Consider the following 20,016-nt stretch of genomic DNA (forward strand, 5'->3'; position numbering starts at 1 on the left):
GATGGTCGTCTCATAGTAAAGTCCGGCTGGCTGGCTGACTGACTGGCTGATGGTCGTCTCATAGTAAAGTCCGGCTGGCTGGCTTACTGACTGGCTGATGGTCGTCTCATAGTAAAGTCCGGCTGGCTGACTGACTGACTGGCTGATGGTCGTCTCATAGTAAAGTCCTGCTGGCTGACTGACTGACTGGCTGATGGTCGTCTCATAGTAAATTCCGGCTGGCTGACTGACTGACTGGCTGATAGTCATCTCATAGTAAAGTCCGGCTGGCTGGCTGACTGACTGGCTGATGGTCGTCTCATAGTAAAGTCCGGCTGGCTGGCTGACTGACTGGCTGATGGTCGTCTCATAGTAAAGTCCGGCTGGCTGGCTTACTGACTGGCTGATGGTCGTCTCATAGTAAAGTCCGGCTGGCTGACTGACTAACTGGCTGATGGTCGTCTCATAGTAAAGTCCGGCTGGCTGGCTGACTGACTGGCTGATGGTCGTCTCATAGTAAATTCCGGCTGGCTGGCTGACTGACTGGCTGATGGTCGTCTCATAGTAAAGTCCGGCTGGATGGCTGACTGACTGGCTGATGGTCGTCTCATAGTAAAGTCCGGCTGGCTGACTGACTGATTGGCTGATGGTCGTCTCATAGTAAAGTCCGGCTGGCTGGCTGACTGACTGGCTGGCTGGCTGATGGTCGTCTCATAGTAAAGTCCGGCTGGCTGGCTGGCTGACTGACTGGCTGATGGTCGTCTCATAGTAAAGTCCGGCTGACTGGCTGGCTGATGGTCGTCTCATAGTAACGTCCTGCTGGCTGACTGACTGACTGGCTGATAGTCGTCTCATAGTAAAGTCCGGCTGGCTGGCTGACTGACTGACCGGCTGATGGTCGTCTCATAGTAAAGTCCTGCTGGCTGACTGACTGACTGGCTGATGGTAGTCTCATAGTAAAGTCCGGCTGGATGGCTGACTGACTGGCTGATGGTCGTCTCATAGTAAAGTCCGGCTGGCTGACTGACTGACTGGCTGATGGTCGTCTCATAGTAAAGTCTGGCTGGCTGGCTGACTGACTGGATGGCTGGCTGATGGTCGTCTCATAGTAAAGTCTGGCTGGCTGGCTGGCTGGCTGGCTGACTGACTCGCTGATGGTCGTCTCATAGTAAAGTCCTGCTGGCTGACTGACTGACTGGCTGATGGTCGTCTCAGGGTAAAGTCCTGCTGGCTGACTGACTGACTGGCTGATGGTCGTCTCATAGTAAAGTCCGGCTGGCTGGCTGGCTGGCTGACTGACTGGCTGATGGTCGTCTCAGGGTAAAGTCCTGCTGAATGACTGACTGACTGGCTGATGGTCGTCTCATAGTAAATTCCGGCTGGCTGACTGACTGACTGGCTGATGGTCGTCTCATAGTAAAGTCCGGCTGGCTGGCTTACTGACTGGCTGATGGTCGTCTCATAGTAAAGTCCGGCTGGCTGACTGACTGACTGGCTGATGGTCGTCTCATAGTAAAGTCCTGCTGGCTGACTGACTGACTGGCTGATGGTCGTCTCATAGTAAATTCCGGCTGGCTGACTGACTGACTGGCTGATAGTCATCTCATAGTAAAGTCTGGCTGGCTGGCTGACTGACTGGCTGATGGTCGTCTCATAGTAAAGTCCGGCTGGCTGGCTGACTGACTGGCTGATGGTCGTCTCATAGTAAAGTCCGGCTGGCTGGCTTACTGACTGGCTGATGGTCGTCTCATAGTAAAGTCCGGCTGGCTGACTGACTGACTGGCTGATGGTCGTCTCATAGTAAAGTCCTGCTGGCTGACTGACTGACTGGCTGATGGTCGTCTCATAGTAAAGTCTGGCTGGCTGACTGACTGACTGACTGGCTGATGGTCGTCTCATAGTAAAGTCCGGCTGGCTGGCTGACTGACTGGATGATGTTCGTCTCATAGTAAAGTCCGGCAGGCTGGCTGACTGACTGACTGGCTGATGGTCGTCTCATAGTAAAGTCCAGCTGGCTGACTGACTGACTGGCTAATGGTTGTCTCATAGTAAAGTCCGGCTGACTGACTGGCTTATGGTTGTCTCATAGTAAGGTCCTGCTGTTTGACTGACTGACTGGCTGATGGTCGTCTCATAGTATTGTCCGGCTGGCTGGCTGACTGACTGGCTAATGGTCATCTCATAGTATTGTCCGGCTGGCTGGCTGACTGACTGGCTGATGGTCGTCTCATAGTAAAGTCCTGCTGGCTGACTGACTGACTGGCTGATGGTCGTCTCATAGTAAAGTCTGGCTGGCTGACTGACTGACTGACTGGCTGATGGTCGTCTCATAGTAAAGTCTTGCTGGCTGACTGACTGACTGGCTGATGGTTGTCTCATAGTAAATTCCGGCTGGCTGACTGACTGACTGGCTGATAGTCATCTCATAGTAAAGTCCGGCTGGCTGGCTCACTGACTGGCTGATGGTCGTCTCATAGTAAAGTCCGGCTGGCTGGCTGACTGACTGGCTGATGGTCGTCTCATAGTAAAGTCCGGCTGGCTGGCTTACTGACTGGCTGATGGTCGTCTCATAGTAAAGTCCGGCTGGCTGACTGACTGACTGGCTGATGGTCGTCTCATAGTAAAGTCCTGCTGGCTGACTGACTGACTGGCTGATGGTCGTCTCATAGTAAATTCCGGCTGGCTGACTGACTGACTGGCTGATAGTCATCTCATAGTAAAGTCCGGCTGGCTGGCTGACTGACTGGCTGATGGTCATCTCATAGTAAAGTCCGGCTGGCTGGCTGACTGACTGGCTGATGGTCGTCTCATAGTAAAGTCCGGCTGGCTGGCTTACTGACTGGCTGATGGTCGTCTCATAGTAAAGTCCGGCTGGCTGACTGACTGACTGGCTGATGGTCGTCTCATAGTAAAGTCCTGCTGGCTGACTGACTGACTGGCTGATGGTCGTCTCATAGTAAATTCCGGCTGGCTGACTGACTGACTGGCTGATAGTCATCTCATAGTAAAGTCCGGCTGGCTGGCTGACTGACTGGCTGATGGTCGTCTCATAGTAAAGTCCGGCTGGCTGGCTGACTGACTGGCTGATGGTCGTCTCATAGTAAAGTCCGGCTGGCTGGCTTACTGACTGGCTGATGGTCGTCTCATAGTAAAGTCCGGCTGGCTGACTGACTGACTGGCTGATGGTCGTCTCATAGTAAAGTCCTGCTGGCTGACTGACTGACTGACTGGCTGATGGTGGTCTCATAGTAAAGTCCGGCTGGCTGGCTGACTGACTGGCTGATGGTCGTCTCATAGTAAAGTCCGGCTGGCTGGCAGACTGACTGGCTGATGTTCGTCTCATAGTAAAGTCCAGCTGGCTGGCTGACTGACTGACTGGCTGATGGTCATCTCATAGTAAAGTCCAGCTGGCTGACTGACTGACTGGCTAATGGTTGTCTCATAGTAAAGTCCGGCTGACTGACTGGCTGATGGTTGTCTCATAGTAAGGTCCTGCTGTTTGACTGACTGACTGGCTGATGGTCGTCTCATAGTATTGTCCGGCTGGCTGGCTGACTGACTGGCTGATGGTCATCTCATAGTATTGTCCGGCTGGCTGGCTGACTGACTGGCTGATGGTCGTCTCATAGTAAAGTCCTGCTGGCTGACTGACTGACTGGCTGATGGTCGTCTCATAGTAAAGTCTGGCTGGCTGACTGACTGACTGACTGGCTGATGGTCGTCTCATAGTAAAGTCCTGCTGGCTGACTGACTGACTGGCTGATGTTCGTCTCATAGTAAAGTCCGGCTGGCTGACTGACTGGCTGATGGTCGTCTCATAGTAAAGTCTGGCTGGCTGGCTGGCTGACTGACTGGCTGATGGTCGTCTCATAGTAAATTCCGGCTGGCTGACTGACTGACTGACTGGCTGATGGTTGTCTCATAGTAAAGTCCGGCTGGCTGGCTGACTGACTGTAGTCCATAAACACTAACTCAAGAGTCTGCACTACACCTGTATACTGCATGTTGTATCGGGCTACTGACAGAACTGTACGATTTGACCCGTGTTTCTGTTAGGTTTTTGCCTTTGTAGTAACGGGATAGAATCTGTCTCACAGAAGAGAGATTGTTTTATAGTATGGAAGTACTTCAGGACCTCGAATTCTAAATGTTTGTTTTCTTGAAACTGAAAGAACATTTTATATGTATGAATGTCAGTGATGTTGTCGTTCTTGGGATACTGCGGTTGAGGGCGGTGCAGTTACCGTACCAGGCTGTGATACAGCCCAACAGGATGCTGCCAGTTGCCGTACCAGGCTGTGATACAGCCGGACAGGATGCTGCCAGTTACCGTACCAGGCTGTGATACAGCCGGACAGGATGCTGCCAGTTACAGTACCAGGCTGTGATACAGCCCAACAGGATGCTGCCAGTTGCCGTACCAGGCTGTGATACAGCCGGACAGGATGCTGCCAGTTGCCGTACCAGGCTGTGATACAGCCGGACAGGATGCTGCCAGTTACCGTACCAGGCTGTGATACAGCCAGACAGGATGCTGCCAGTTACCGTACCAGGCAGTGATACAGCCAGACAGGATGCTGCCAGGTACCGTACCAGGCTGTGATACAGCCGGACAGGATGCTGCCAGTTACCGTACCAGGCTGTGATACAGCCGGACAGGATGCTGCCAGTCACCGTACCAGGCTGTGATACAGCCAGACAGGATGCTGCCAGTTACCGTACCAGGCTGTGATACAGCCCAACAGGATGCTGCCAGTTACCATACCAGTCTGTGATACAGCCCAACAGGATGCTGCCAGTTACCATACCAGGCTGTGATACAGCCAGACAGGATGCTGCCAGTTACCATACCAGGCTGTGATACAGCCAGACAGGATGCTGCCAGTTACCGTACCAGGCTGTGATACAGCCCGACAGGATGCTGCCAGTCACCGTACCAGGCTGTGATACAGCCGGACAGGATGCTGCCAATTACCGTACCAGGCTGTGATACAGCCGGACAGGATGCTGCCAGTTACCGTACCAGGCTGTGTTACAGCCGGACAGGATGCTGCCAGTTACCGTACCAGGCTGTGTGATACAGCCAGACAGGATGCTGCCAGTTACCGTACCAGGCTGTGATACGGGGTTGAGACCCAGGGCCTCCAGCTTGATGATGAGTTTAGAGGGTACTATGGTGTTAAATGATGAGCTGTAGTCAATAAACAGCATTCTTACACAGGTATTCCTGTTGTCCAGATGGGACAGGGCAGTGGGCAGTGTGATGGCGATTGCATCGTCTGGGGACCTGTTGGGGCGGTATGCAACCTGAAGTGGGTCCACGGTGGCCTGTAAGGTGGAGGTGTTATGATCCTTGACTCGTCTCTCAAAGCACTTCATGATGACAGAAGTGAGTGCTACAGGGCGGTAGTCATTTAGTTCAGTTATCTTTGCCTTCCTGGGTACAGGAACAATGGTAGCTGTCTTGATGCATGTGGGGACAACAGACTGGGTTAGGGAGCGATTGAATATGTCCGTAAACGTAGAGGAATATGTCGCGCTCTCTCTCTCTCTCTCTCTCTCTCTCTCTCTCTCTCTTTCTCCTCTCTCTCTCTCTCTCTCTCTCCTCTCTCTCTCTCTCTCCTCTCTCTCTCTCTCTCCTCTCTCCCCCCTCTCTCTCCCCCTCCCCCTCTCTCTCTTTTTCCTCTCTCTCTTTCTCCTCTCTCCCCCTCTCTCTCTCTCTCTCTCTTTCTCCTCTCTCCCCCTCTCTCTCTCTTTCTCCTCTCTCCCCCTCTCTCTCTCTTTCTCCTCTCCCCCTCTCTCTTTCTCCTCTCTCCCCCTCTCTCTCTCTTTCTCCTCTCTCTCTCTCTCTCTCTCTCTCTCACCAGCTCAACGGAGCTGTCACTTACTCTTAGCTGCGCGCGTGTGTGTGTGTGTGTGTGTGTCTGTCTGTCTGTCTGTCTGTCTGTCTGTCTGTCTGTCTGTCTGTCTGTCTGTCTGTCTGTCTGTCTGTCTGTCTGTCTGTCTGTCTGTCTGTCTGTCTGTCTGTCTGTCGTCATGACCTGTTATAGACTGAGCTGGTCTGCACACGAGGGGAAACTTCTCTCTCTCTCCATCCTTCTCTCCTCTCTCTCCATCCTTCTCTCCTCTCTCTCTCTCTCTCCATCCTTCTCTCCTCTCTCTCTCCATCCTTCTCTCCTCTCTCGCTCCATCCTTCTCTCCTCTCTCTCTCCATCCTTCTCTCCCTTCATCCATCTCTCCTCTCTTTCCATCCCTCTCCTCTCTCTCCTCTCTCCCATAAATTATTCTCCTCTCTCCCTCCATCCCTCTCTCCTCTCTCTCTCCATCCTTATCTCCTCTCTCTCCATCTTTCTCTCCTCTCTCTCCATCCTTCTCTCCATCTTTCTCTCCTCTCTCTCATCCTTCTCTCCCTCCATCCTTATCTCCTCTCTCCTTCCATCCTTCTCTCCCTCCATCCTTATCTCCTCTCTCTCCATCCTTCTCTCCTCTCTCCCTCCATCCTTCTATCCTCTCTCCTTCCATCCTTCTCTCCTTTCCTCTTGCCCCCGACCCTCTCCTCCTCTGTTCCTCCCTCTCTCCCTGAGAAAGAACAGATTATCACAGAATGCATCAACACTAGCAACCCCTCTGTGATGTCATTGGGATTCTTGGTAGACTTTACAGCAGTCAGCCAGCTAGCCAGCCAGCCAGTCAGTCAGTCAGTCAGCCTGTCAGCCAGCCAGTCAGTCAGCCAGCCAGTCAGCCAGCCAGCCTGTCAGCCAGTCAGCCTGTCAGCCAGTCAGTCAGTCAGGGCCTAGGGACTTTTCTCTGTGACGTCAGTACTACCTGGCTGTGATCATCTTTCTCTGTGCCTCTCTGTTTTCCTCACTTACCTTTTACCAACAACTAAGTGATTTAAAGCTGCCCACACGCCATGTTTTCACTAATTCATCTTTGCCCGTGTCTGCGTGTGTTTCAGAGATGTGTGAGCCTGTGTGTCTGTGTTTCAGTGTGTGTGTGTGTGTGTGTGTGTGTGTGTGTGTGTGTGTGTGTGTGTGTGTCTCACGTGCACAGATTGTTTACTGGAAGAAATGAGAGGAATTCTATAGGGATGGCAGCTCGCAAGGGGCTTGGTTACCATGGTTACTTAACCCCTGCATGAGGTGGGCTGCCACTTAGCAGGAAGGAAGCTAAATTATTTGCAGACAGAAGAATAGAGAGAAAATACTGATTCTCTCCCTCTCTGTCTCTCTCTCCCTTTCTTTACGCTCTGTCTCTCTCTCTCTCTATCTATGTCTCTCACTCTCTCTCTCTCTGTCTCTGTCTCTCTGTCTCTCTCTCTCTCTCTCTCAATTCAATTCAATTCAAGGGCTTTATTGGCATGGGAAACATGTGTTAACATTGCCAAAGCAAGTGAGGTAGATAATATATAAAGTGAATATATAAAGTGAAATAAACAATAAAAATTAACAGTAAACATTACACATACAGAAGTTTCAAAACAATAAAGACATTACAAATGTCATATTATATATATACAGTGTTTTAACAATGTACAAATGGTTAAGGTATACAAGGGAAAATAAATAAGCATAAATATGGGTTGTATTTACAATGAGTTTGAGTTTGAGTTTATTTTTTATTTTTACAGGGACAGTGCACATTAATCAACGTTAAAGTAAAAGTGCCGGTTTTAGCCAGCCGGCTAATTTTCAACCGCAGTCCCTGGGCAGGTTATTAAAAACAATTACAATATAGACAATAGTAACATAGAACAAGCAAGACATAGCAACATAGGACAAGCAAGACATAGCATACATACAGAGCAACATAGAACAAAAAGCAGCAAGACAAAATTCATAAAAGCAACAATGTGTTTCCACACCTCACAAGCTACAGACAACAGACAACATGGAAAGCGGCAACACACAGCTAGGGACCATGTTCACAAATCTGATTGACCTTTAGCCATGTCTTCAAGCATTTTGTGAAAGTGTGATATGTGGTGCAGTTATGTGTGTCTGATGGCAGTGTATTCCAGACATGGGAAGCTCTCACAGAGAATGCAGATTTACTAAAGGTGCTTTTCCTTAGGGGAACTATACAGTCACCTCTCATGGCAGACCTTGTGGATCTGCTGCCATATGTCTGGGTTTTCTGTTTAACAAAAATATTGAGTGGAGGGGGAGCCAGGCCATTAAGGATCTTGAATACAAGACATGCGTCGGTGTATTGCACAAGATTTTCCCAACTCAAGAGCTCATGCTTTCTAAGGATGTGACAATGATGATGGCTATTGGGCTTCCTATCAAGCACTTTGAGAGCCTGTTTGTAGACAGACTGAATAGGTTTTAATGTTGTACAGCAAGCTTGGGCCCAACTAGTCAAGCAGTATGTTAAGTGGGGGAGTATCATAGATTCGAAGTACAGTTTTGCTACCTCTGTAGTCAAACAATTTCGTATAAATCGGAAATTAGCTAGGTTGAATTTGGTTATTTGAATTACCTTTTTCACATGCTTTTTAAAAGAGAGGTTGGAATCAAGTATGATGCCAAGGTACTTTTAAAAAAATGGTGTTTGTTCTTCACTGGTTGCCCTTTTCTCGTGGCAACAGGTCACAAATCTTGCTGCTGTGATGGAACACTGTGGAATTTCACCCAGTAGATATGGGAGTTTATCAAAATTGGATTTGTTTTCGAATTCTTTGTGGATCTGTGTAATCTGAGGGAAATATGTCTCTCTAATATGGTCATACATTGGGCAGGAGGTTAGGAAGTGCAGCTCAGTTTCCACCTCATTTTGTGGGCAGTGAGCACATAGCCTGTCTTCTCTTGAGAGCCATGTCTGCCTATGGCGGCCTTTCTCAATAGCAAGGCTATGCTCACTGAGTCTGTACATAGTCAAAGCTTACCTTAATTTTGGGTCAGTCACAGTGGTCAGGTATTCTGCCACTGTGTACTCTCTGTTTAGGGCCAAATAGCATTCTAGTTTGCTCTGTTTTTTTGTTAATTCTTTCCAATGTGTCAAGTAATTATCTTTTTGTTTCCTCGTGATTTGGTTGGGTCTAATTGTGCTGATGTCCTGGGGCTCTGTAGGGTGTGTTTGTGTTTGTGAACAGAGCCCCAGGACCCCAGAGCCCCTTCTCCAGGTTCATCTCTCTGTAGGTGATGGCTTTGTTATGGAAGGTTTGGGAATCGCTTCCTTTTAGGTGGTTATAGAATTTAACGGCTCTTTTCTGGATTTTGATAATTAGTGGGTATCGGCCTAATTCTGCTCTGCATGCATTATTTGGTGTTCTACGTTGTACACGGAGGATATTTTTGCAGAATTCTGTGTGCAGTCTCAATTTGGTGTTTGTCCCATTTTGTGAAGTCTTGGTTGGTGAGCGGACCCCAGACCTCACAACCATAGAGGGCAATGGGCTCTATGACTGATTCAAGTATTTTTAGCCTAATCCTAATTGGTATGTTGAAATTTATGTTCCTTTTGATGGCATAGAATGCCCTTCTTGCCTTGTCTCTCAGATCGTTCACAGCTTTGTGGAAGTTACCTGTGGCGCTGATGTTTAGGCCAAGGTATGTATAGTTTTTTGTGTGCTCTAGGGCAACAGAGTCTAGATGGAATTTGTATTTGTGGTCCTGGTGACTGGACCTTTTTGGGACACCATTATTTTGGTCTTACTGAGATTTACTGTCAGGGCCCAGGTCTGACAGAATCTGTGCATAAGGTCTAGGTGCTGCTGCAGGCCCTAACTTGGTTGGTGACAGAAGCACCTCTCTCTCTCTCTCTCTCTCTCTCTCTCTCTCTCTCTCTCTCTCTCTCTCTCTCTCTCTCTCTCTCTCAATTCAATTCAAGGGGCTTTATTCTCAAGGGAAACATGTGTTAACATTGCCAAAGCAAGTGAGGTAGATATTATACAAAAGTGAAATAAACAATAAAAAATGAACAGTAAACATTACACATATAGAAGTTTCAAATCAATAAAGACATTACAAATGTCATATTATGTATATATACAGTGTTGTAACGATGTACAAATGGTTAAGGGTACACAAGGGAAAATAAATGAGCATAAATATGGGTTGTATTCACTGGTTGACCTTTCCTTGTGGCAACAGGTTTTCAAATTCTTTGTGGGTCTGTGTCATCTGAGGGAAATGTATGTCTCTAATATGGTCATACATTTGGCAAGAGGTTAGAAAGTGCAGCTCATTTTCCACCTCATTTTGTGGGCAGTGAGCACATAGCTTGTCTTCTCTTGAGAGCCATGTCTGCCTTCGGCGGCCTTTCTCAATAGCAAGGCTATGCTCACTGAGTCTGTACATAGTCAAAGCTTTCCTTAAGTTTGAGTCAGTCACAGTGGTCAGGTATTCTGCCACTGTGTACTCTCTGTTTAGGGCCAAATAGCATTCTAGTTTGCTCTGTTTTTTTGTAAATTCTTTCCAATGTGTCAAGTAATTATCTTTTTGTTTTCTCATGACTTGGTTGGGTGTAATTGTGCTGCTGTCCTGGGGCTCTGTAGGGTGTGTTTGTGAACAGAGCCCCAGGACCAGCTTGCTTAGGGGACTCTTCTCCATGTTCATCTCTCTGTAGGTGATGGCTTTGTTATGGAAGGTTTGGGAATCGCTTCCTTTTAGGTGGTTATGTAATTTAACGGCTATTTTCTGGATTTTGATAATTAGTGGGCATCGGCCTAATTCTGCTCTGTGTGCATTATTTGGTGTTCTACGTTGTACACTATCTCTCTCTCTGTCTTTACTATGTCTCTCTTTACTATCTCTCTCTGCCTTTACTATCTCTCTCTTTACTATCTCTCTCTATGTCTTTACTATCTCTCTCTGTCTTTACTATCTCTCTTTACTATCTCTCTCTCTGTCTTTACTATCTCTCTTTACTATCTCTCTCTGTCTTTACTATCTCTCTCTCTGTCTTCACTATCTGTCTTTACTATATCTCTCTCTGTCTTTACTATCTCTCTTTACTATCTCTCTCTCTGTCTTTACTATCTCTCTTTACTATCTCTCTCTGTCTTTACTATATCTCTCTTTACTATCTCTCTCTGTCTTTACTATCTCTCTCTCTCTGTCTTTACTATCTGTCTTTACTATCTCTCTCTCTGTCTTTACTATCTCTTACTATCTCTCTCTCTTTACTCTCTCTCTCTCTTTACTCTCTCTCTTCTCTCTCTCTTTACTCTCTCTCTCTTTACTCTCTCTCTCTTTACTATCTCTCTCTTTACTCTCTCTCTTTACTCTCTCTCTCTTTACTCTTTACTCTCTCTCTCTTTACTCTTTACTCTCTCTTTACTATCTCTCTCTCTTTACTCTCTCTCTTTACTATCTCTCTCTTTACATTTACTTTACTATCTCTCTCTTTACTATCTCTCTTTACTATCTCTCTCTTTACTATCTCTCTTTACTATCTCTCTCTTTACTCTCTCTCTCTTTACTCTCTCTCTCTTTACTCTCTATCTTTACTCTCTCTCTACTCTTTACTCTCTCTCTCTCTCTATCTTTACTCTCTCTCTCTCTCTTTACTATCTCTCTCTCTATCTTTAGTCTCTCTCTCATCAGAGTTTAAATGATGTATTTTTCTCTCTACATTGATGAGATAGTTCAGAAGGCCTGTCTGGACTATGACATGTTTTGGGGCCTGTGCTGTGTAACTATTGTTTGTCTAACCATTCTCCTTCCTTTTGTTTCAGAACACATTTACCCAGGTGCAGTTTGGACCAATGAGGTTATACGAAGATCATCTTGAGGTACAGTTTCTATTGGTCCCTCTGTTGAATGTCCTGATCAGACTGAGAACTGAGGTACAGTTTCTATTAGTTCCTCTGTTGAATGTCCTGATCAGACTGAGAACTGAGGTACAGTTTCTATTGGTTCCTCTGTTGAATGTCCTGATCAGACTGAGAACTGAGGTACAGTTTCTATTGGTTCCTCTGTTGAATGTCCTGATCAGACTGAGAACTGAGGTACAGTTTCTATTGGTTCCTCTGTTGAATGTCCTGATCAGACTGAGAACTGAGGTACAGTTTCTATTGGTTCCTCTGTTGAATGTCCTTATCAGACTGAGAACTGAGGTACAGTTTCTATTGGTTCCTCTGTTGAATGTCCTGATCAGATTGGAAACGGTCAACTTTGTGATTTTCCCCAAAACAACAAGGCCTATAATCTCCCATTTGAAAATGATTGAGTGTCTTTAAGACAACAATCCCCCCCTTTCAAACATTCAAACAGAAGAACAATAAACTGTTAATGGACGCTTTGTGTGTGGCGTACCCTGGTGTTGTCTAGGCAACAGAGCCAAACATCAACCACTATGGACATACTATAATGAACAATGCATGTTATATATGTGTGTGTGTGTGTATGCGTGTGTGTGTGTGTGTGTGTGTGTGTGTGTGTGTGTGTGTGTGTATTTGTGCGTTTGTGCATGCTTGTGTGTGTGTGTGTGTGACTTCACCGCAAGGCCGACATTCTCTGACCGATGGTCAATGGCTCATTATACCACATCTCTCAAACACTCTGCTCTCTCCTTTGTCTAGTGTTAAACTATCCAGTAGTGAGGTGACGAGAGAGAGGGGGGGGGGCGCAGAGAGAGCGAGGGGTGAGGGGGATAGTATAGAGAGAGGGATGAAGGGAGGAGAGAGAGACCCAGCGAGAGAGGGGAGGGGCGTCTGTGTGAGAAGGCATTTTTAAACTTTCACTGTAGGTGATTTTAGTTCCTGGAGTGGTTATGTTTTCTTAGAATGTTCATTGTTCCAGAACACTCGATAACAAATACCCAGTAACCTCTCCTCTAAGTGTTCAGAGTAATTAATCTCTCCTCTAAATTTTCAGAGTAAGTATCTCCTCTAAGTGTTCAGAGGAAGTAACCTCTCCTCTAAGTGTTCAGAGTAATTAACCTCTCCTCTAAGTTTTCAGAGTACGTAACCTCTCCTCAAAGTGTTCAGAGTAATTAGCTCTCCTCTAAGTGTTCAGAGTAATTAGCCTATCATCTAAGTGTTCAGAGTAATTAACCTCTCCTCTAAGTGTTCAGAGTAAGTAACCTCTCCTCTAAGTGCCCAGAGTAAGACGTGTGTTGTGTTCATAACTAACTAAGGGTGCGTCCCAAATGGCTCCCTATTACCTGCAGTACATACTGTATATAATGAACAGGGTGCTTTTTTGGGACCCAGACGTTGCTGAAGCAGGTTGATTTGATCCATCCCATAGTATTGACTATAGAGACCCTTTGTCAGCACAGACACAATACCCCATGTAATATGTTTAGCCTTAGTGTGTGAGACGTGTCTTTGTAGAGTAGAACACCTGGTTAGAGGAGGTGCTGGCTAGCGGTGTAGAACACTTCCTAGAAAAGAAGAGCCTCACACTGTTGAATCTACCAGAAGATATTTCTAGTTTGGAGTCCACTTTCTCTCACGCTTACTCACTCTCTCTCCCCTCCTTTCTCTCTCGATGTCTCTCTCCCTCTCAATGTCTCTCTCCCTCACTCTCTCTCCCCTTCTATCCCTCTCGAAGTCTCTCTCCCTCACTCTCTCTCCCCTTCTTTCCCTCTCTATGTCTCTCTCCCTCACTCTCTCTCCCCTTCTATCCCTCTCGATGTCTCTCTCCCTCACTCTCTCTCCCCTTCTTTCCCTCTCTGTCTCTCTCCCTCACTCTCTCTCCCCTTCTATCCCTCTCGATGTCTCTCTCCCTCACTCTCTCTCCCCTTCTTTCCCTCTCTCCCTCACTCTCTCTCTCCTTCTATCCCTCTGTGTCTCTCTCTTATTAAAACGGAATTAAACCAAATTAAAACATGCATTGAACTGTGTAGGAAATCAGCTAAATGCATTGAACTGTGTAGGAAATCAGCTAAATGCATTGAACTGTGTAGGAAATCAGCTAAATGCATTGAACTGTGTAGGAAATCAGCTAAATGCATTGAACTGTGTAGGAAATCAGCTAAATGCATTGAACTGTGTAGGAAATCAGCTAAATGCATTGAACTGTGTATTAGAAAACTCATTAATTTGACCAAGTAAACTATAAGACAAGCAAAATGCATCAGTGATTCGTATTTCCCTGCAACTTTCTGAAATGGCACAGGAATGCCCCTGTGTGTGTGTGTCATTTTCATCGGGTCTCAGGGAGGACTTTAGCAGTACGTACGGTCTGACTGGTCTGTGGAATAAACACAGGGCTGTGCCAGATCCAGTGAACTACTACAGGAAGTCTGAATCACAGAGGAGGGCTAACTGTTCTCCTGTTGTTTTCCAGCATTAGGTACATCTCTGTCACTGCTACAGGTGCAACATTATAGTCCCTGTCATTCAATGACAGGATACTTGTTATATTTATTAGAATGAGTTGTTTAGACCAACGTAAAACAACAATGACATAAAACAGAAAGAAGTGTCGTTATCCAACCAACAACAGCCTTCATCAGTTGTCTACAACGTTTACAGCCTGCTGTATGGACGGTTTACAGCCTGCTGTATGGACAGTTTACAGCCTGCTGTATGGACGGTTTACAGCCTGCTGTATGGACGGTTTACAGCCTGCTGTATGGACGGTTTACAGCCTGCTGTATGGACGGTTTACAGCCTGCTGTATGGGCGGTTTACAGCCTGCTGTTTACAGCCTGCTGTATGGACGGTTTACAGCCTGCTGTTTGGACAGCCTGCTGTATGGACAGTTTACAGCCTGCTGTATGGACGGTTTACAGCCTGCTGTATGGACGGTTTACAGCCTGCTGTATGGACGGTTTACAGCCTGCTGTATGGACAGTTTACAGCCTGCTGTATGGACGGTTTACAGCCTGCTGTATGGACGGTTTACAGCCTGCTGTATGGACGGTTTACAGCCTGCTGTATGGACGGTTTACAGCCTGCTGTATGGACGGTTTACAGCCTGCTGTATGGACGGTTTACAGCCTGCTGTATGGACGGTTTACAGCCTGCTGTATGGACGGTTTACAGCCTGCTGTATGGACGGTTTACAGCCTGCTGTATGGACGGTTTACAGCCTGCTGTATGGACGGTTTACAGCCTGCTGTATGGACGGCTTTGGACGGTTTACAGCCTGCTGTATGGACGGTTTACAGCCTGCTGTATGGACAGTTTACAGCCTGCTGTATGGACGGTTTACAGCCTGCTGTATGGTCAGTTTACAGCCTGCTGTATGGTCAGTTTACAGCCTGCTGTATGGACAGTTTACAGCCTGCTGTATGGACGGTTTACAGCCTGCTGTATGGACGGTTTACAGCCTGCTGTATGGACGGTTTACAGCCTGCTGTATGGTCAGTTTACAGCCTGCTGTATGGTCAGTTTACAGCCTGCTGTATGGACAGTTTACAGCCTGCTGTATGGACAGGACAAGAGATTTCCATGATTGACTTCTGAATAGGTTTGTTAGCAGGTTATCTTGTGTGGTAAGGTTTCACATCTATCTGAATAGGTTTGTTTGCATAGTACTGTATCAGTATGTTGTAGAGTAAGGGTTCCCATGAATGGGTGTGTTTGCAGACATCTTAAGTTAGACACAGTAAGACGATTTTTCACTGAATGGGTGTGTTTGTAAGCCCAATAAGTAGCTTACCCACCACTATCTACACTAGCCATCTATCTGAATGTGTGTGTTAGCAGTAGCTAAGTAGCTTAGCCTTATATACAGTTAGGCTAGTGTGTGTGTTAGCAGTAGCTTTACCTTATCTACAGTTAGGCTAGTGGGTGTGTTAGCAGTAGGTTCAGTAAGTAGCTAGCCCACCCCTATCTACAGTGAATAAGTAGCTTTCCCATCACTATCCGAATGGGTTTATTTGCAGAATAGTAGCTTTCCCACCTTGTCTACTGTGAACTGGTGTTAGCAGAATAGTAGCTTTCCCACCCTGTCTACTGTGAACTGGTGTTATCAGAATGGTAGCTTTCCCACCCTGTCTACTGTGAACTGGTGTTAGCAGAATAGTAGCTTTCCCACCCTGTCTACTGTGAACTGGTGTTATCAGAATAGCTTAAGTCAAAAATAAATAAGAATAGCTTAAGTCAAAAATAAATAAGAATAGCTTAAGTTAGAAGGTTTCCCATGTCTGAATAGCTGTGTTAGCAGTAATTAACTTTCCTACCGCTGTCTGACTGTCTGTCTGTCTGTCTGTCTGTCTGTAGGCAGTCTGTCTGTCTGTAGGCAGTCTACCTGAGAGGACCTGGCCTGGGCCCACATAACATAACCTATATCTAATCCTCCTGTCTGCCTGCATGGCTCTGCAGGAATGTTGACTTTTCTAACAACATGCCACTGTGGAATTGTCATCTAATTCCAGACAGCATTCCTGCCTCCATAGCTGCCTCCATCGCTCTGCGATGATGCATCTACTACTCGGGATATGTATGCTGCCTGTAATGACAAGGGGTGTGAAGATAAGTGGATTATGGTTTGTGTTAGCGCTAAACTAGGCTAGCAGGACCTACAGTAAGTGGATATTATTTGTGTTGCTAGGCTAGCAGGACCTACGTGGAATGTAGTTTGTGTTAGCTCTGCTAGGCAAGGCTAGGCTATCTGGACCTAAGTTGAATATGGTTTGTGTTAGCCTAACACAAACCATGTAGTTTAGCCTAAACTAGGCTAGCTGGACCTAAGCGGAATGTGATTTGTGTTAGCCTAGGCTAGGCTACGTAGCTGGGCCTTGGTGGAATATGGTTTGTGTTAGGCTAGTTTAAGCTAGGCTAGCCAGACCGAAGTAGAAACTGATTTATGTTAGCGCTGGGCTAAGGAAGGCCAAAGAGGAAGAGGTTGAAGCGAGAAGGTTTACCCAATGAGAGTGAATGCACCAATTTGTAAGTCGCTCTGGATAAGAGCGTCTGCTAAATGACTTAAATGTAAATGTAAATGAGAGTGTCGAATTTGGTCAACAAACAATGTAATTGCTAGTTTGCAAAGTAAGGTTTATTTGATCTAATAGATGTTACGTAATGGTTTGGTTGTTACGGCTGCACTGATATAAGTGGACGCATGTGGTATTTCTCAAACTTTGAAAAAAATAACTCTATATTGGAGTCGTGCTTGCTATTCACACGCGTATCCAACCTCTCATTGGCTAGAATGGTTCCACCTGATTTTGCCTCCTTCCTCCTGCCTTCCATTTTTGAAGACATGTATTTCTATTGTTACAGCGGTCACTCGGCTATCTTGTCAATATAATAGATAATCTTTGGTAAGGCTAGGCAAACTGGGCCTTTTTAAATTGAATATGGTTCAAATAAATGTTATGCTAGGCTAGCTAGCTAGCTGGGCCTTCTTGGAGCCCAGAGGGGCCCTGGTAAGAGTAGGATGCATTTCCCCCCCACTAATGATTTAGGTCAGGATTTGGGGAAGCTGAAGCTGATCGTAGATCTGTGCGTAGGGGAAACCCCTTGTGTGCTCTGATGTGGCCTGATTTGGTCTGAGAGGAGACTGGATGAGGTGAAGGGTTAGTGTGACTAAAGCCAGACAATTCATCTGGATGAATCAGCAAATCCCGCCATCCCAACTACGCACGCACCAGTGTTAATTTAGATTTAGTCTAGTCTTAGTCCTTTTGTCTTAAATATCCTTATGTCTTAGTCACATTTTTGTCTTTTGAATAATGATTTACTCTAGTTATTGTCAAAATGAAGAAAACAGTGGGGACATTTTAGTCAACTAAATGCCTTGTCTTTTGTCTTTCTTTCTCTGTCTGTCTGTCCTTAACTGTCTGTCGATCTGTCCTTAACTGTCTGTCGGTCTGTCCTTGACTGTGTCGATCTGTCCTTAACGGTCTGTCCTTAACTGTCTGTCGGTCTATCCTTAACTGTCTGTCTGTCCTTAACTGTCTGTCTGTCTGTCCTTAACTGTTTATCGGTCTGTCCTTAACTGTCTGTCTGTCCTTAACTGTCTGTCGGTCTGTCCTTGACTGTCTGTCTGTCCTTAACTGTCTGTCTGTCCTTAACTGTCTGTCCGAATCGAATCCAAAGTCTCCTCTGCTCGAGTCGATGCCTGAGTTATAGATGGTTGAGTCAATCCCTGAGTTATAAATGGTTGAGTCGATCCCTGAGTTATAAATGGTTGAGTCGATCCCTGAGTTATAAATGGTTGAGTCGATGCCTGAGTTATAAATAGTTGAGTCGATGCCTGAGTTATAAATGGTTGAGTCGATGCCTGAGTTATAAATGGTTGAGTCGATGCCTGAGTTATAAATGGTTGAGTCGATGCCTGAGTTATAAATGGTTGAGTCGATCCCTGAGTTATAAATGGTTGAGTCGATGCCTGAGTTATAAATGGTTGAGTCACGAGTCCCTATGGCTGAAGTCCAAGTCCCAGTGCTCGAGTCTGAGTCAGTGGGTCCCCATTAACTCAAAATAAAGTTATTTACCCAGTCAGATATAGAGGAGTTATTAACCTAGTCAGATATGGAGGAGTTATTAACCCAGTCAGATATAAAGGAGTTATTAACCCAGTCAGATATAGAGGAGTTATTAACCCAGTCAGATATAGAGGAGTTATTAACCCAGTCAGATATAGAGGAGTTATTCACCCAGTCAGATATAGAGGAGTTATTAACCCAGTCAGATATAGAGGAGTTATTAACCCAGTCAGATATAGAGGAGTTACTTACCCAGTCAGATATAGAGGAGTTATTAACCCAGTCAGATATAGAGGAGTTATTTACCCAGTCAGATATAGAGGAGTTATTAACCCAGTCAGATATAGAGGAGTTATTAACCCAGTCAGAGGAGTTATTAACCCAGTCAGATATAGAGGAGTTATTAACCCAGTCAGATATAGTGTAGTGACAAGAGGAGTTATTTACCCAGTCAGATATAGAGGAGTAATTAACCCATTCAGATATAGAGGAGTTATTAACCCAGTCAGATATAGAGGAGTTATTAACCCAGTCAGATATAGAGGAGTTATTAACCCAGTCAGAGGAGTTATTCCCCCAGTCAGATATAGAGTAGTGACAAGAGGAGTTATTCACCCAGTCAGATATAGAGGAGTTATTAACCCAGTCAGATATAGAGGAGTTATTAACCCAGTCAGATATAGAGGAGTTATTCACCCAGTCAGATATAGAGGGGTTATTAACCCAGTCAGATATAGAGGAGTTATTAACCCAGTCAGATATAGAGGAGTTATTAACCCAGTCAGATATAGAGGGGTTATTAACCCACTCAGATATAGAGGAGTTATTAACCCAGTTAGATATAGAGGGGTTATTAACCCAGTTAGATATAGAGGGGTCACTTACCCAGTCAGATATAGAGGGGTTATTAACCCAGTCAGATATAGAGGAGTTATTAACCCAGTCAGATATAGAGGAGTTATTCACCCAGTCAGATATAGAGGAGTTATTAACCCAGTCAGATATAGAGGAGTTATTAACCCAGTCAGATATAGAGGAGTTATTAACCCAGTCAGATATAGAGGAGTTACTTACCCAGTCAGATATAGAGGAGTTATTAACCCAGTCAGAGGAGTTATTAACCCAGTCAGATATAGAGGAGTTATTAACCCAGTCAGATATAGAGGAGTTATTAACCCAGTCAGATATAGAGGAGTTATTAACCCAGTCAGAGGAGTTATTAACCCAGTCAGATATAGAGGAGTTACTTACCCAGTCAGATATAGAGGAGTTATTAACCCAGTCATATATAGAGGAGTTATTTACCCAGTCAGATATAGAGGAGTTATTAACCCAGTCAGATATAGAGGAGTTATTAACCCAGTCAGATATAGAGGAGTTATTAACCCAGTCAAATATAGAGGAGTTATTAACCCAGTCAGAGGAGTTATTAACCCAGTCAGATATAGAGGAGTTATTAACCCAGTCAGATATAGTGTAGTAACAAGAGGAGTTATTTACCCAGTCAGATATAGAGGAGTAATTAACCCATTCAGATATATAGGAGTTATTAACCCAGTCAGATATAGAGGAGTTATTAACTCAGTCAGATATAGAGGAGTTATTCCCCCAGTCAGATATAGAGTAGTTATTAACCCAGTCAGATATAGAGCAGTTATTAACCCAGTCAGATATAGAGGAGTTATTAACCCAGTCAGA

The 20,016-nt window shown here is 45.6% G+C and overlaps 1 protein-coding gene across 2 annotated transcripts in view; it reads left to right on the forward strand.

The window, feature by feature from the left end:
* The window catches only part of pde8a (phosphodiesterase 8A), a 266,783-nt gene that overhangs the window by 84,556 nt on the left and 162,211 nt on the right, over window positions 1–20,016 (forward strand). For both annotated transcript variants that reach the window (XM_065012412.1, XM_065012413.1), the window contains one exon: window positions 11,663–11,719. In XM_065012412.1, the coding sequence (XP_064868484.1) occupies window positions 11,663–11,719 (57 nt within the window). The remainder of the gene's footprint in view (window positions 1–11,662; window positions 11,720–20,016) is intronic.

Source organism: Oncorhynchus nerka, linkage group LG27, assembly GCF_034236695.1.
Source record: "Oncorhynchus nerka isolate Pitt River linkage group LG27, Oner_Uvic_2.0, whole genome shotgun sequence".
Lineage (NCBI taxonomy): Eukaryota > Metazoa > Chordata > Actinopteri > Salmoniformes > Salmonidae > Oncorhynchus > Oncorhynchus nerka.